The sequence below is a fragment of the Rhinolophus hipposideros genome (genome assembly GCF_964194185.1).
Source record: "Rhinolophus hipposideros genome assembly, chromosome: 25".
NCBI lineage: Eukaryota > Metazoa > Chordata > Mammalia > Chiroptera > Rhinolophidae > Rhinolophus > Rhinolophus hipposideros.
In genome coordinates this window covers 28,701,969-28,718,810 of record NC_138071.1, presented here as the reverse complement: position 1 = coordinate 28,718,810, position 16,842 = coordinate 28,701,969, and the positions used below count along the sequence as shown (strand labels likewise).

The 16,842-nt window shown below is 51.3% G+C and overlaps 1 protein-coding gene across 3 annotated transcripts in view; it reads right to left on the bottom strand.

Annotated features, from left to right (window-relative positions):
• DPP6 (dipeptidyl peptidase like 6) overlaps nt 1-16,842 on the bottom strand; it is a 526,646-nt gene that overhangs the window by 16,177 nt on the left and 493,627 nt on the right. For all 3 annotated transcript variants that reach the window (XM_081038509.1, XM_081038507.1, XM_081038508.1), the window contains exons 17-18: nt 9,867-9,914; nt 2,379-2,477 (exon numbers count right to left, since the gene is read on the bottom strand). In XM_081038509.1, coding sequence (XP_080894635.1) covers nt 2,379-2,477; nt 9,867-9,914 — 147 coding nt within the window. The remainder of the gene's footprint in view (nt 1-2,378; nt 2,478-9,866; nt 9,915-16,842) is intronic.

Genomic DNA, 16,842 nt, shown 5'->3' with positions numbered 1-16,842 from the left:
CCATCCATCCATCCATCCATCCATCCATCCATCATCCATCCATCCATCCGTCCATCATCCATCCATCCATCATCCATCCATCCATCCATCCATCCATCCATCATCCATCCATCCATCCGTCCATCATCCATCCATCCATCCATCAACCATCCATCCATCCATCCATCCATCCATCCATCCATCCATCATCCATCCATTATCCATCCATCCATCCATCATCCATCCATCTGTCCATCATCCATCCATCCATCCATCCATCCATCCATCCATCATCCATCCATCCATCCGTCCATCATCCATCCATCCATCAACCATCCATCCATCCATCCATCCATCCATCCATCCATCCATCATCCATCCATCCATCCGTCCATCATCCATCCATCCATCATCCATCCATCCATCCATCCATCCATCCATCATCCATCCATCCATCTGTCCATCATCCATCCATCCATCAACCATCCATCCATCCATCCATCCATCCATCCATCCATCATCCATCCATTATCCATCCATCCATCCATCATCCATCCATGATCCATCCATCCATCACCTATCTATCATCCGTCCACTATCAATCTAAAATTGTCTTGTTTTCTTGCCTTTTGGTTCTTCCTTATAAAAGGACAGCACAAAAATATCTATCCAGTTCATGTGAGGGTCCTCATGAACTTGAATCTGAGTACCTGGACTCCAGGTTCTGAGCGGGAGTTTGAACCTGTCAAGGACATTCATTATCCAGTGGGCAGGGCAGAGTTTCCTTTAACACGAGGCCTTGGAATTTAAAGTCTTCCTGGTTGGGCTTCTCTACACCAGAATACACTGCGCTCTCCAGAGTAACTCTCTATGTAGCAAATACCTCTGCAGGGAAAAGGGTTCGTTAAGACGAACAAGCAGTTACTTGATTGGCTCGGTGTACTGCTCAGCACACGTAGCCCCTCACGTTGGGAGAGGTTTCCACGTTCTGCCCGCTGCCTGTAGGTGTCAGGCCAGTTGGACTCAGTGGCTTGTTTTTGTCCCGATGGAAACCATGCAGAGGCTCATCATTCTGGCTGGTGTCTCATCCTTTCTCTCTTCCTTCCATCGGCGTTGGCACTCTGGAGGCGTGTGTGGCCTCGCATGCTGCCTGGGCTTGCGGCCTTCCTGCCTCTCCGTTTTCTTCTCCGATTCCTCTGAGCCCTGACTGGCGTGTGGATGCCCCGTCTCCCTCTTTCATTTACGGCTCCTCTCCTACTTGCAAACGCATCTGCCTGGGGGCTCTGCCTGCCGTGCCAGGTTCCAGGGACACTCAAAGCTGCCCGTGGTTCCAGGGCTGGGTGTACCCTGTGCCATCTGAGTGCAGCTCATGGAAATCCAAGAGAAACCCAAGCCCCAGTGAGATGGTGGGAATGGCCCTTGAACTTGTGGGAAGTCACTGGACAGAGCACACATTTCTTGGCCAAAGCAAAACTTCACAGCCTCCATTTGAGGTTTTCCTAAGTTTACCACTTCTCCACCTCCAGATCCTTCCTTATCCATTCCTTTATCAGAGGGCTCACACTGGGGTGTTTTAAAAGAGAACCTCTGAGCTGTGGGGGTGGGGAAGAGGGATCTGAAACACATCATGTTTCTGACTTTCTGGAGTGAACACAGGGCTCTACACGTATCTCTAGCAATGGGCAGAAAAGTTCTCATCTTGTGTGACTCCATGTGGTCCAATGATAGGACCAGGGTGCCTTGGCAGGTGGCCTCTGAATGGACTGGAGGCTCAGGGGAGTGGGGGGTCTCTCTGAATCACTGACAGCCTACAGGCTCCTGACCCCCCAAGAATGACTGATGCTTATTCTTGCCTAAGCGCCGGCTCCTGGGGCTCCCTCCTCAGAAATGCACTCTCTCCTCTTCTTGGCCAAGCCAAAGCTGACTCCACGGAGCCCATTCAACTGGCACCTTCCTCGGTACCTTCACGTGACCCCAGCCCAGTGTCATGCTCTCTTTAAAAGGCAGAGTGCTGGAGGTTTCTCAGGTTGTGTCACCACAAATCCCCCATCACGCATCCCTCCAGGTGCAAGGATGGTCTCATCAGTACTTAGAGGTTAAGATAAAGAAGTAGCAGAAATATCACGTGGCACAGAAAAGGAATTTCCTTCCCAGGGGAGGATGTTCTCCCTGAACGGTGTCATGACACGTCCCTAAAGGACAGTGTTTCAGCCTGGGACCTTACTTAAACCATCCGCCCTGCAAGCTCAGTACAGGGGGCCTCCCCACTGCCCAGCCCCTGGCTCCCTTGGGGGCTGGTGGGAGGCTTTTCCAGCCGTCAGGCCGGGACTGGGTTGGGGAGCCTACCATGCATAGCAGATGGCTTACTTTCCCGTCCAAAGGGGAAAAGGGACACTTACTATAATCCTCAATGTTGATTTTCCTGTATTCCGTTTTAGGCATTTGTCGGTCATCTATGGCCTTCTGTATGTGTTCATTTGTTTCCAGGTCAAACATTTCTGAAAGGGAGAACAAAACGGGCACATTCAGATTCAGCCACCAGTGAGTGGAGCCATGGCTCTTCATGGGCGTCACGCCATCGATCCGTACACCAGTTCTGCAGGTGATCAGCACTGTTTCTATGTCACGGACCAAGAAATGGAAACATTAAATTCCTTGTTGAGGCCACACGATAATGAGGGGGAGGCCTGGTCTCCAGCCAGGAGCTGGGGCAGCCGAAGACCTTTCCCACTGGGGCCGGAGCCCCTGCCTCACAGGTTTCTGCTCTCTGTGGCTTTTCTCCCTACACAAATCGGTCTGGGTATGTTTTATCTCAAGACTGCTGGCTGGGCTGGGGTAACGAACATTGCATATCTGTTAGGACACACGGTTCTCCAAAGCCAGGGGCCACAATTCCCGAGGGAGGAAACGAGAGAAGCTGCACTGTGATCTTTACGAAATTCTCCAGGAAAAACCGGATTCCGGTTTCCTCCCATCCATAGGAGGTGATCTGGCTTTGGAGCCCTTAGCTGGGAGGGGCACATGAGCTGACAGTGAATGCAGCCACATGAGCAGTGATTGACAACGCAGGGGACCAGCCCTGTTCCCCCCATGTTAGAGACACGTGGGACTGTGTCTGCGCCCCAGGGCACTCAGCCACCTGCTCCTTCGCTTGTCACAAGACACAGATGCCCTGCGTGCACAGTTCTCCCACTACAAGGATGCCGTCCTCTGAATCATTAATCTCCTACAGAAATCGCCTTCGCACTGTGTGTCACCACCTGACACGTAGTAAAAAACATCTGACCTCCTTTTTCCTTTCTCACTTCAAGCCTCCATATGAGGACAACTTGTGGTTCGCCATGAAAGGGAATTTTGTCTGCAAGAGACTTTACCTTTGGCTCATCAAATCAATTTGAAACCTTCAGGAACATTTTAAAGAATAAATGAACATCGCAAGCAGTGTTACAATGACTGTTAAACCATCCTCCCACAGTAACTCCCTATAAGGACAACAGGGACTCGACAGGGACAGCGCAAAGGCACCTGCAGGCTACAGTGTCACAACAAGCGGTGCCAGCACTGACTGTCTTTGTCTGGGAAGCAACACACGGCTGTCAGCGGGGCCGCAGGATCCAGGGACCGTCTCTGAGCACGACCACAAACTGCTACAGGGCCAGAGGGGAGCGAATGTTCCCAAGGCTTGTGACGAGCACATAAACAAAACAAAAACGTGTTTTACACGTGGCTGGACGCGTATTTGAACATTTAACTTGGGTGAAGAGGTGAGGGGAGAAGTGGTGAAACTGATTTTCTAACAGGTAGAGTTTAAAACAAATCCGAAGTTGGACCACGGCGACGGCAGACCCTGAACACCACACAGCACGCAGGAAATGGTGCCCTCTGCAGACGGCTGGAAAGGACAGCTGTGTCTACGGGATCTGCATGCAGGTCTGAGCAGACGCGACCACAATCCTGACGCCCGGAGATGTGGCCTGAGAGACGCCACGTCCCACCTTGTGGCCGCACATGCACGTGAGGAAGGGACACGCGTGCCCCTGCCGGCTCCACACCCACGCCCACACTCCTAGTGGAGCAGAGATGGCAGTTGTTTTCTGAGTCCAATTGCCCTCCATCCTTAACGCAGTGTTCCAGGCACACTCGGTCAGTCGAGAGGAGGTGGTTTATAAGATAGTAACTATTACCCATGTGCTTTTCAGATTTACAGGGTGGGGAGACTAGAAGGGAGCTCCGCAGGATAATGAGAAGTACAGTATTTTCAAGTTCTTTGCTGCCCCAGAGCCTTTGCACCTGCTGTTCTCTGCTTGGAGTTCTCTTTGCTGGCTCCTCCTCCTCCATCAATCCAGCCGTCACCTTGTCAGAGAGACCATCCATCTCAGGTACACTGAACACTAACTGCACTAATTTTGGTCATTTGCCTGGCTCCCTCCTTATCTCCTCACCTAAGACATCAGTGTTCAGTCCCATCTCAGGGGAAACCTGGGAAGATCTGCTTGTGGAAATCTGATTCAGAACCTGGAAATGACATATCTCCACGGTAGCCGAGTCTGGGTTTCAACTCAACTCTTTCTCCCTGTTCCCAAGTGTTTCCAAGAAGGTCAGTGCTGGAGAAGAAAGTAGGAAGGACAGAGAGGTCCTCCTGGGTGTTTCTGAAAGCCCGAAGGCTGTCAGAAGGTTTAGACTCTCGAGTGATAAGAGTTGGAGCCATCGAGGCCCATCCACCACTGCTCCCAGCATAAAACAGACTATACTGACAGCAAAGGACACTTGCATTAAATTGACTGGAAGGTCTATGGTGTTTGAGGGACTAACGATACCCCCAAGTTACAATGTTTAGTTAATTCTGGGACTATGAGGAAATCCACCAATGCTCCCCAAATGCAGGCTTATTGTAGGAGCCAGTGCATGGAGCTTACGTCGAAGCCTCAACTGCCCGAGATCTGCGAGCTTTACCTCTCTGGCCAGGTGTGACAGGGAAGGGACCTGGGGATGTGCGGGTGTGGGTCAGACTAGAGAAATGGAAACTCATGACATAAGTGGAATTGGCCGGCACACAGGTGCAGGGCCGTCACCGACAAGAACAGAGACCCACCGGCCCCCATCAGACCAGCCGCACCAAGCCTCTGGTTCTGGAGCTGCGAGGGCTTCCGCTGGGGAGCCTGCTGGTGGCAGTGCTGGCGGGACCACAAAACTCCAGTTGCTACAATACACACTTCTCTCTGTGTGTGCACTTGACTTTGCTGTTTTTGACATCACCTAGCAACTTTAATGCTGATCCTGAAGGTGAAACGTCACCCAGGTTGCAATGCCGTCTGGCAGCCTGCTAAGTTCAGCTGGCCTGAAGGCGAGGAGGGCAGAGACTTGCCGCTGAAGCAGCCATGACCAATTCCTGGCCCTTGGAGCTATGGTGGCGCGTGGGAGCGCCCTGCTCTGATCGCACGCGGGTTCATAGCCTGCATTTGAATAGCTGCCTCTCTGCACTGAAATCCCACCCTTCACAGAAAGGCACCAAGGCAACAGACTATTACATTTAGTTAAATATTAGATTTCTCATTTAATGATTGCCCACACAACTGGTTTTATCAGCAGAGAGCTGCTGTCCCAGTGGGGGACTGAGGTGAGCCATTTTATTTGTTCCCATAATTGCATTCAAAGAGGGCCAGGTCTCTCCGGAGGAAAGAAGAAAAGATTGGCGTGTGCCCCGAAGGAATTTGCTTTTGACTGTGGGGCCGTGGGTACCTCCAGTCTGGAGCATACAAATGGCCCCTCCTTAATTAAATGTGAGCCTCCCCGAATATTGGGTGGAATTAACTATTATCAGATGTGGATGAACAAAGCCTGCTCCTGAGGGGGACCTTTCCGGCTGTGCCCCGTGGTGGCTGCAGCCTGGCCCCTGGGCTGTCCCAGACCCTGCTGGTCAGGGCATTGTGGAATCTCCACTTGGATGAATTTGGGGAAATTGGTGGCCAGAATCTAACGGGAGCTAATAGGCAACTGGTCTAAAGCAGAAGGGCAGCCTGCTCCATCCCTCTCATTTCTGCAGGAGGCAGAGCACAGGAGTGTGTGTGTGTGTGTGTGTGTGTGTGTGTGTGTGCAGTGATCAGTCTGCAGGGTCGCCTGCTGCTGCTCGGACCCCCGGCCTGGACTTTCTGTGCCTTTCCTAGCAGAGGCCTGCCCTGGTTATGTCGGATCACGTCCTCACGTGCACCCCTCGCTGTGGAGTCACGACCCCACCCTCCCATGCCCACTGACTGGACATGGCGGAGTCAGTGGGCACGGGAGGGCACAGCCATCCACCCACCCTGGGGCCATGCCGCGCAGAGCAGACCCGGGCCCGGGGTCGGCACTCATACTTCTGCGAGTCCACACCTCCCGGAGATCTCTTCATGTCTAGCTGTGAGAGTCGGTGCCACACAGTTGAGGTAATAATTGTTCTGCTGTGCCTACTTTCTCTCCAGCCGGATTGTAGGCAACTTGAAGGGCAGGGTCCAGTAAGCGTATGCACCTTTGGTCTCTCTCAGCCGCTAGTTTCGTGCTAGGCAGGTGACCGGGTTAATGAGGGACTGTACTTGATGTGCCCCACTCAGGAACGGGCGTGGGGTTGGCACAGCGCCATGGGGTCTGTCCGGTGGTCGTAGGGCCGGCAGCCCTCTGGTGTTCCCGGGAGAGGAGAGAGGACAAGGCTGGTGCCGCGAGGGGTGCAGGCCTCCACACGTCACGTATTCTCAGCTGTGTCAGCCAGATGCCAGCTCGCCCACCAAACATGCTGCCTTTGCTCTAGAATGAGCCGTCTGCAGACCTGATCCTCACCCCATCCCTCCAGAAAGGCTGCCCGTGTGTGGCACCCTGGGGACCCAAGAGACGGTCCAGATACACAGACAACCGAGGGCTTGAGAGGTGACGCCTGCGGGTGGTTAGTCAGGAAGGAGACGGGGCGGGGCAGCGTGGCCCCGGGCGGGACGCGAAGTGAACAGACCGTGTCTGCTTGGATTTCGTGGGAGCTGCCTTGGTGCTGGCTGGCGGTGGGAGCTGGTCTGCTTCTTTGTAAAAACCCATCAGAGGAACGTAGTAGTGGGAGAGGCACCCACCAGGTGTGATCACAAAATATGGTGCCTGCTGCCGAGTGCCATCCAGCGGAAAGGCAGGGATCCTCAATATGGGAAGTGGCATGTCAAACAGTCAGTGTGACAAGTTTCAACTTGTTCCGTGCAGTCAGTCGGGTGTGAGCTACGATGGCGAGAAGGTATGTTTTACTTGTAAAGTGTGCCGTAAATCGTCCTCTGTCATGACAACGCTCCGTGTCACACCTCGCTTCTGGTGCGGCCATTTCTGTCCAATAAAATCATCACAGTGTGTCCTCATCCACCTTATTCACCGGGTCTGGTACCATGTGACTTGTGGCTCTTCCCCAAAGTCAAAATGATTCAGGACATCGAGGCAGCCACGACAGCGCAACTAGAGACACTCACGGAAGAGGACATCCAGAGCTGCTTCAGAAAGTGGCCAGAACGATGGGAGAAGTGTGTTCGAAGTGAGGGGAGTGTTTTGAGGGCGACTGATGCCAATGTGTCTTTTACTGTAATAAACTGTTTTAAATTCAGACATTCACCGTCTGTTTTGATCACGCCTCGTATCTTTGAGGATGGGTGGAGGGGTGGTTTCCGGGCAGCCCAGTAGCCTGGAGTCCATGAACGCGCTGACGAGAGGCTGTGGGCGCCGTTAGAGAGTGCACGTCACGCTTGAGCTCCCGCGGCCCCTGCGTTTTCTTAGGGAGACTGCAGGCTGTGTCGCTTGGTGAGGGCCATCCCCTCACCCCGGGCGTGGGCCTGTGAGCATCAGCCGCACACCTTTTCATGCTCACGTGAAAGCAGCGATCCGTGGCTTTGTTGGTTTTCCGCCGTGGCACCTGAGTTGTTTGAATGCCCAGGCACCAAATGAGTATGCTTTGGTCCCAACCATAATTACGTTCTTAGGGAAACAGCTTTTAAATAATTCAGAGTCACATCTGTGAACGGCCCGCAGGCTCTGTTTGTCGATAAGCTTTTCTAAAGGGAAAGAGTCAAGTATTCCCAGGGTGGCTTTGGGGTCATGGGGACAGGACGGAAGGACAGAGAATTCTGAAACAGTAATTTCAAATTGCAGAGCAGGGCTGGGGCGATGGATGAGCAGTTGCCTTCAGAGTCAGACCCCTAACCCACCAGGGCCAACGTGCAGTGTCCTTGTGGCTCCAGTCTGCCACTGTCACACAGTGCGGGCCACACATTAGCTGGTGGGCAGAGCTTTCCAGTTTGCCCAGCGGCTCCTCCCCAAGGGCTCTCTCGCCTCCCTGCCACTTTGCTGCAGGGGCACGGCCCCACGTCCTGTCCGCCTTGCCCGGCTCCCGAGGTGGCTCGGTCACCCTGCTCACCTCGTTCTAGCATGCTCTTCACCCACCAACGGGAACTCAGCGTTGTGTCAGAGGGAACCGGGGTGGTTTTGCAGCCTTGATCTGAAGTGCCGCAGCCATGAGCACCTTACTTAGGTGACAACAGTGCAAAGCCTGAACTCCTGGGTCCTGGGGTCTGGGGGGGAGGCCCCCATGGTCAGGCCCACGTGCTTGGGGCTCAGACGACCTGAGCTTCTAGTCCTGGACATGGATATGATCTCGGGTACGTTGCTGTTACGAGGCAGTGCTTGGTCCCTCTGCAAAGCCTCAGGCCGGCGGGTCCACAGGACGCAGTGGCTGCTCGATTATGTTCAAGTAATGGACGCCCAGCCAGGTGACAACAGGGTGAAATGGAGGAGGGAAGAAAAACAGAAGTAGCCACGTAGTGAAGCCTCTGTGAGCTCAGGTGTTTAAAAGATCATATCAAATATTTGAATTTTTCAGCTCGAAGTAAACACCGGCTGCCACGTATCACATGCCAGTCACAGGTGTGGGCCTCAAGGAGATGTGACTTGCACACGGTTATTGGGCAGGAGACCCAAGCCCTGGGTCCCCTGGCAGTGGCCCCAGTCCCTTCCACTCCTTTAACTTTTTGCCTTTAACTTACTTTTAAAAATCGGTTTATTTCTGATTTTATTATTAATTTTAAATTTCTAATAATTTGATAGATGTGGGGCATGTTACCATTATTTTGGATTTTTTCTAAATGCCGTCTCTCTATCTTACCTACTTCTGAGCACTTTAGTCCCCTTTTAACCGGTGTCTACATATGCTATTGGAGGTCTCCTTTCCAGCTCGGTGGTGCTTGGAACCCTCCCCCAGTGACAGGTGTCACAGACTCGCTCACGCCCGGCCGCCTGGATATTCAGAGGAACTGCACACTCACTCCTGCCACCAGGCCCTGAGAGAATTATAGCAACTGCCACAGGTGTGACTTTCTGTAAGAAGGGAGGGTACAGAGCAGAGTCCTGCCAGGGAGGTGGTGCCACCATGCGAAGGAGTAGGGTGGGGGCAAGGCCCAGGGATCCTCGGGGACAGGGCAGAGGAAGGCCCTAGAAGGGAGGGACGGAGGCCTTCCTGCCACGAAGGCGCCTCCTGACCCACAAGGACAGATGAGCCTCAAGGTGCCACCAAGCGCTGGCCACGGGGGTGGGGGGAGTCTGGGTGGGGCTGCAGCTCGTGCTCACGGCTGTGGGCTCCACTCTGTGTTGCACACAAGGCCCCGCATGGCCCGCCATGGCCTCCAGGCCTCAGCATTCATGAGGGGTGGGACCTCCTGGCTGGGGGACTGTCACTTTGCCTTCCATCACATGTGAGCAATACTGGCGATCGGCGGGGCTCATTCTGAACTGCGCGGATGTGACTCCTCTCTGCCTCCAAATGGGAGGAGCTGGATTATCTCCTTCAGCTGCCCCCTTCTCCCAAGGTACAGACAGATGTAAACAAAGACCAAGGCACTTACTTTCTTTGTCTGTTGTGTTGTGCACGGTCACCCTGGGGACGCCAGGACCTGCGTCGGGCGGAGACGAGAAGCCAGAAAAGAAACAGAAAAAAGGCTGTTAGTGTCGCTGAGAACCGAGGAACATCTCAGCCTTCGCTACGACTCGACGTCTGTGGACTCTGGTCCACGGAAGGTCAGCACGGAGGGACGGACAGAGGGCAGAGGCCAGGCCTGTGGGGCTCTGCACCCATGTAACTACCATGACCACAATCAAAGTACGTATTTTCAGATTACTGAAATACCATAAAAATCACCTTACGAAGCCTCATTTGGTTTCTGTCCTTCTAACCTCATTTTCACTGTCCACACAGCCTTCCCTGCGTTCTGGCAAGCCACTCAATCTCCGTCTGGAGTCACCTTTCCAACACCGCCTGGGAGGGCTCATCCAGGAGGAAGTCACTCCCTCCACTGGCCCCTTGTGGCACTTTGTAAAAACTTACGAATGTAACAGGATTGCCCTGCCTCAAAGAAGGGCCCTAGGTACCAGCGGTAGCAACTGTGCTACTGAATTGCAATTTTAAAAACACATAAGTGCGCCTACCGGGTGTGCACTGCACCCAGACACAGAAGACAGGTGGACCCTGGAATCCTGGGGCCTGAATCTGTGTCATCCTGGTGCCTGTTCAGAATCGGGAGTCAGTGTGGTGCACACAATGTTTGCTGTACAGATGAACGGTTCATGCGTGAAGGCCTGCTAAGCCGGCACTTGGCCGTGATGGATCAAGATAGCACACTGAGCTTCAGCTAAGGATCTCTTAAGACCATCTCTGCGCCCCGGTGTTTTATGTCTCTCTGAGGTACTTAGCTCCAAGGTTAGCTGACTCCATTTACAGGACCTCACTTGTATTCTTTTTTTTTTTTTTTTTTTTTTTGGAGAGCCACAACCATCCCGTCTTCACCACTATTTTAATATAGAACAGCCTTTTGAATCGCTGAACAGAAACAATACAGAGAAAAACTACATCTGAAAGATGACACAAAGCCAAAGTTAAAAAGCAGCCGTATGTATAATGTAAATCTATTGATTCTAACCTAATCCCATGCAACCACACAGATCCTGCCTGAAGGTCAGACCCTCCTCTGGGAGGCAGGCGCCCCTGGTTCCGTGGCCATCTGGGGTCCAGGAGCCAGGCTGTCCTCCAATTACCATTATGCGGCCTGCTCTGGCCCCGGTGGTCCAGACCCACTGCTCTGTGTGCATTGTAAGATTTCCCACTGGCTTCGAGATGTCTATGAGGGCAGGCTCCTGGAAAATTGGCAGGTGATTTAGGAAAACACCTAAATCAAACTGAATTTTCTCATAAGAAGAAAAGAAAAAGCAGGACATTCCCAATTTGGAGTAAGAGACTTGGATGTTGGGATACTTGGTCAGACCTGGGCTGTGGTCACCGGAGATTTCTCTAAGAAAAGAAAGGACATGCTCAACACTTAACAGCTTACACAAGATTTTGGGGGCGCTCATAACGTTTTACTAATGAGGCAGGAGGAACTTCACCAGTAGTTTTAAACTGAGTTTCTTTACTTTTCTTCTTCCAAACCAACTTACGTGCGTCTAGCCAGCAACTAACCGATAGAATGTGTTGCTTTCAGAGCTTTTGCTATTTTGTCACTGCTGCCTGGAAGGCACTTCTTCTCTGACATCTGTGCACGAATCGGGAAAATCTTGCTTTTTGCTTCACAGGTGGCCAGAAAGTTGCAGGACTCTGCCCACTGACCACTCCAGCTCACCGTTTCTTTTTATTTGCACATAATTCAATTCAACAAATTTTGAGATGCTACCATGTGGAAGGGCACAGTCCAGGTCCAGGAGACAGACAGAAATGGACAAAGTCCTCGCTGTCAGGGAGCTCAGAGCCCAGTCGGGGAGGTGCCCGCACATAAACACACGTTGCTGCTGTGTGGGGAGCAGTCACCAGAGGCAGGCACTCGGCTCAGAGGTCAGCGCGTCAACTCCCTAAGGAAGGGCGTGCTGTGCTTCCAGCTCTGCTGCCAGTTACTCTGTGCTCCCAGCTAAGAGCATTGTCATCTCTGGGTCTCACCTGTACAGTGCAGGGTTGCTAAGGTATGTTCTTAGCAAAAGTAACAGAGGCTGCAGCAAAAACAACAGTGGCCACTACTTCTGGGTTCCTATGGTAACCAAGACATGGAGCTGAGTGCTGGAGAGACACTGCCTCCCCTCGCCGGCACTGGTGAGACGGCATGCCCTGTTCTAGAGGCAAGAATCTATGACGGGAACCTCCCTCGGAAATGTCGGCATGGACAAGTCCACACCTGCACTGAGAAGAGGTTTTCTTCCCCGCCTGAGCTGGAAGGTGATGAGCAGGAAGGTGAGGAGCAGGAAGGTGAGGAGCAGGAAGGTGAGGAGCAGGAAGGTGAGGAGCAGGAAGGTGAGGAGCAGGAAGGTGAGGAGCAGGAAGGTGAGGAGCAGGAAGAAGGTCAGGAGGAAGAAGCAGCATTGCTTCTCTGTTCTTCTCAGCCAGCCCTGTGCATTTGTCCAGTCTTAGGACACTGGGTATGCTTTGGAGAACATAGTTACATTTCCCAGTAAACTCCTCTGTCGATGAGGTCAAACATTAAATATTTGATTCTATCGGTACCATCTTAGGCAAACAGCCCGTATTCATAGGGGCATGCATATATGAACATATGAGTATAGTGCGGACATAAAAATATTTATTGTACTTGTCTCGGTCCTGTCCTAATATTCCTAAAGTCCTTGGCAGGTAAGCCTGTCCCCTAGCTGGTGTCCCCCGGGAGCCGACAATAGGAGCATTAATATCCACGCCGCAAATATCCACATGCAGAAAAGTGGTTATATCTCCTCGGCCTCTGCTGACAAAGAGATAACTCCAATAAAAACAGTATCTGGCCTTTAAAAACCTTCGGTTAGTCAGAGAGATTATTTTGGCTCAAGTTAAATATCTGACTTCCAAATGTATATTGTCCCTGAGGGAAGAAACAAACAAAGTGAAGCAAGCGAATTCACAGGCAACACAGATGGTAGTTTTTTGGATCAATAAGGACCCTGCAGCCAGACGGGGAAATTCAAATTGCAGACAGAAAAGGTCTGAATCACACAACAGACTTGCAAACAGAAACTGTGTGTTTCTGCATCTCTGGTTCCTGGTCCCATTCATTTCAGAACATTAATTTACACCTGCTTCACTGGATGGAGAAACGTGACAATTACAGATGAAAATGAAGTAATTAAAAAGGACACAAAACTGGCGGGGGGCGGGGAGTCGTCAGAACAAATAAAAAAGAAATCAGAGACAATACTAGTCCTCACTCCTCTCATCTGTAGCCTCAGAGGGTGCGTATGTGACAGATAATTTCCAACCAGAAGCTGAACTCATGGGACGTAAACAATGGAGACTCAGGCAGTGTCGCTGCCACCACAGCATATCTCTTAAGCGCTGATGGTTTCAAAGCACAGAGGCCAGTAGGGTGACCAAGAGGAAGGCTCTGGCCAACGGAGATCTCTTTATTCGCCAGTTCATGAATTGTACGTGCCTGACCCACAAGGTTCATCCACAGAGGTGCTATTACCACGCTAATACACGGGAAGCTGGCCGAGGTGCTGAAACTACAACCAGGAAAATATCGTCCCCATGCCTGCATTTCCTGGCACATTTCGTGGCTGTCTGATTTTGAAATCTTGTTATTGCTGACATCAAACCTGGGATTTGGGGGTTCCCCCTCCCATGTCCCACAGCAATGAGTTTGCTTTAATCCAATTTTCTGTGTCCAGGGAACCTGAAGGTGGTCACATGTCCCATGCAGCAGCCTAATGACATCACTCAGTGGGTTCAGAAATCGGTGGGTTGCTTTAACACACTCTCAAATGATGGTGAAGAATGTCATGTTAACTTTTTACAGCCAGGTGTGACCTCTTGCTCTAGAAATCACGAGTGACAGGGCATGTGACAGGCACTTATTTTTAATAAGGGAAGCCATGCCAATCATAAAGAAGGAAGGGGCTTCTGTGTGTCCTTAAAATTCACTAGTATATCTGGGCAGTTGATTCATAAAAGCTTTAGGCTTTAGGAACAATCTGCATGTCAGCACCACTTTTATGCCCCATACACATCAGCCTGGAGGAAGTTTCTAAACGTTTAGCATCATTCACAGAATCAAAGTGTGAAGGAAGGAGCTGCATTTTCTTTGTTTTGTGAGATTAGGTAAACTACAGGAAAAATGAGGCCATGTGCATTGGCTGTTTCATTTGTCCCTGTGCATGGGCCAAGCCAGGAGGATCTGGACTGGGGTCTCTCGCTCCTATTCACGTCTCTTCCAAATACACTTCCCGCAGCTCCTGGTATTGTCATGTCTCTCAGACCTGTGATAACACTTCTCACCACCTGCCTCCCTTGTGATTCCAGAAGTTCTGCAATGATTTTCAAGCAAAGCAGTTAAGTTCTAATTTGAGTTCTAATGATATACTTAGGTCTTATCTCTCCAACGATACTTGTATCCACACAGAAAAATGCAGTGTCTTATTAACAGTTAGTGGCTAATTGATACTTGCTGATTAACTGAATGGACAAAGAATTCACCAAAGGGATGCAATGTCTTGAGAAATTGTGCAGTTGGTATAGTCAGTCCCAAGGCCATGGCATGTTACCTTGAATGTTTCCAAAGTTACAAGTCCTGCTGTAGAGGGTAGCCTTGGTTTTCAATAAGTGCAAAAGACCACTCGGAGCTAAACTTTTTAATGAGGTTTTGTTAAGCTTGATGATTACATCAACGGTCACCAACCAAGCCTGCTAAACAGGAAGGAACCGTCCATTCCTGAGGGGTCGGGCACATAAAGGTCGTATGAGAGGGATTCTAAAGTCTTCTGAACGATGTCCTCACGTGGCAGGAAGTGCTCAGCTCCCAGAGAAGAACCATATGCATTTGGATGTACAAATTATGGTGTGCGAATAAACTGGGCTCCTTTGTGTCATTACACGGACCACACTTTGGGTCTTTGGTTTCAGATTGGATCAGATCTGGACACAGGCTGGGGCGCTTTGGCGAGTGGGAGACTAATGAGATGGCCCCTGCTTTCCTCTGCCTCCTTGCTGGCTTTCCACTCTGCCTCACTGCTCAGCTGCCTGCCCATCTCTCTCCCACCCTCTCATGGTCAGTCTGCCACCCAGTGAAAGCAGGCCACACCTGGGTGCGGGCCCTGATGGCAGAGACCTCAGTTCTCAGATCCATGAGGCGGGGAGGATGCCGCCGGCCTGCCAGGTAGTGGGGTGCCTAGGAGCCGACCCCCTAAAGCTCCTGACACCTGGTGGGCCCCACTGAAGATACACAATTCCTTGCTTTTCCTCTGGACTCAGGACATAGAACCAGCAGATCATATCCTTCAAAGGGAGATAGTTCCACTCTCTGCTCTCTCTCAACCTCCAATTCTTCCGTAGTTCTCTCAATTGTGCCTGTTAAAGCATCTTTCGCCACCCTTTCCACCAATAACGTCCTCAGGGCTGCCCCGCACCTCTCTGCCCAAGGACCCCCAGATGTCTGATCACGGCACTCTTCTGATTAAGACCCTTCTCCACTGCGCAGGGGATAAAGTTCACCTTTTCAGACCTAACCTTCTATCGCTCTCCACACAAGCCTGGGGCTCCGGCCACTCTGAATGCCTCATTCTGTGGAGGAGCTGTGCTGGTTTATACCTGTGTCCCTGCCCTTTCCTCCTGCTCTCCTGCTCAAGCTCTGCATGGGCTGCAAAACTCAGTTCAAAGGTCTTCTCTGACTAGTCCCTTCTTTGTCGCACCACAGTCATAATAACAATACAACTAATTATAGCAACAACAATAGCTATGGTTTACAATTATACCAGGCTGACAATGTGCCAGGCATTGTTCTAAGTGTGTGACATATATCAATTCATTTCATCCTTAAAATAGCCCTATGAAGTAGGCACTACACCCCCATTTAAGAGATGAGTAAATAGAGGCACAGAAGTGTCCATGGCAGTGCCAAAATCGACACCAGGCAGTGTGGTCACAGATGCCGTCCTCTCATCCCCGTGCTCTATGGCCTCTCCACTCTGCTCGTCTATGTGTATTTATTATAAAACACAGCAAACATGAGCGTCCTTCTTAACTGCACCATGTGCTAGCTGAGGGGAGGTTGGCAAGTTACTTGAATTAGCTGGTCTCCAGTTTCTTCATCTGTGAAATGGTGATAATACTATCACTCGTCTTACAGATCTGTTCTGAAGATTAAACGACACACAAAATGCCTAGAATATGCCATGCACCTTGTAGGCTCTCAATAGGTGTGCCTAGTACTGTTATTGCTATATGATCCTTATCTAGTCAAGGAGTTATTAACATCCATTCACCCACACTCTTGCCTGGGGTTCCTTGGGCAAATGGGTGCATTGGTGAGATGGTTGATGGGGGGAAGGACCCCATCAAGGAGCGACGGGAGCTCCCATGCAGCAGAATTCTCCCGCGGAAATCCTGCACACAACAAAACCTTGTTCTTAGTCTATGTGCCATTGTAAGTGCAAAACAGATAGGAGCTTTACTAATAAGTATTAACAATGTACATCTTCCTCAGTGGCAGCTGGGAATCCCAGGGACACAGCATGCTATGCTTATGACCTGGGGGGTGGGGGGGATGTGTGTCTGCCTGCTCCAGGCAAGGCGGGGGCATCATTTAGCTGTTTCTTCATCTGGTTTCTACTTGGAAACGGTCGTATGGTCTGTCTCGGTGGTGAGTGCCCAGAGGACAGTGTCTCACTGCCTGTGGGAAGATGTGCCCCCCAACCCCCACACACACTTTCCACGCTGTCCGGGATGGTCCAGGTCCCAGCGCATACCGCTGACCTCCACTTCAGCTAGCCTCGAAGGCCGACTGTTTCTAGGACCCGGAAAGTAAATAAGAACCCTGCATCCACAGACAGGTTCCCTGAGAAACTTTGGTCATTTTAGCC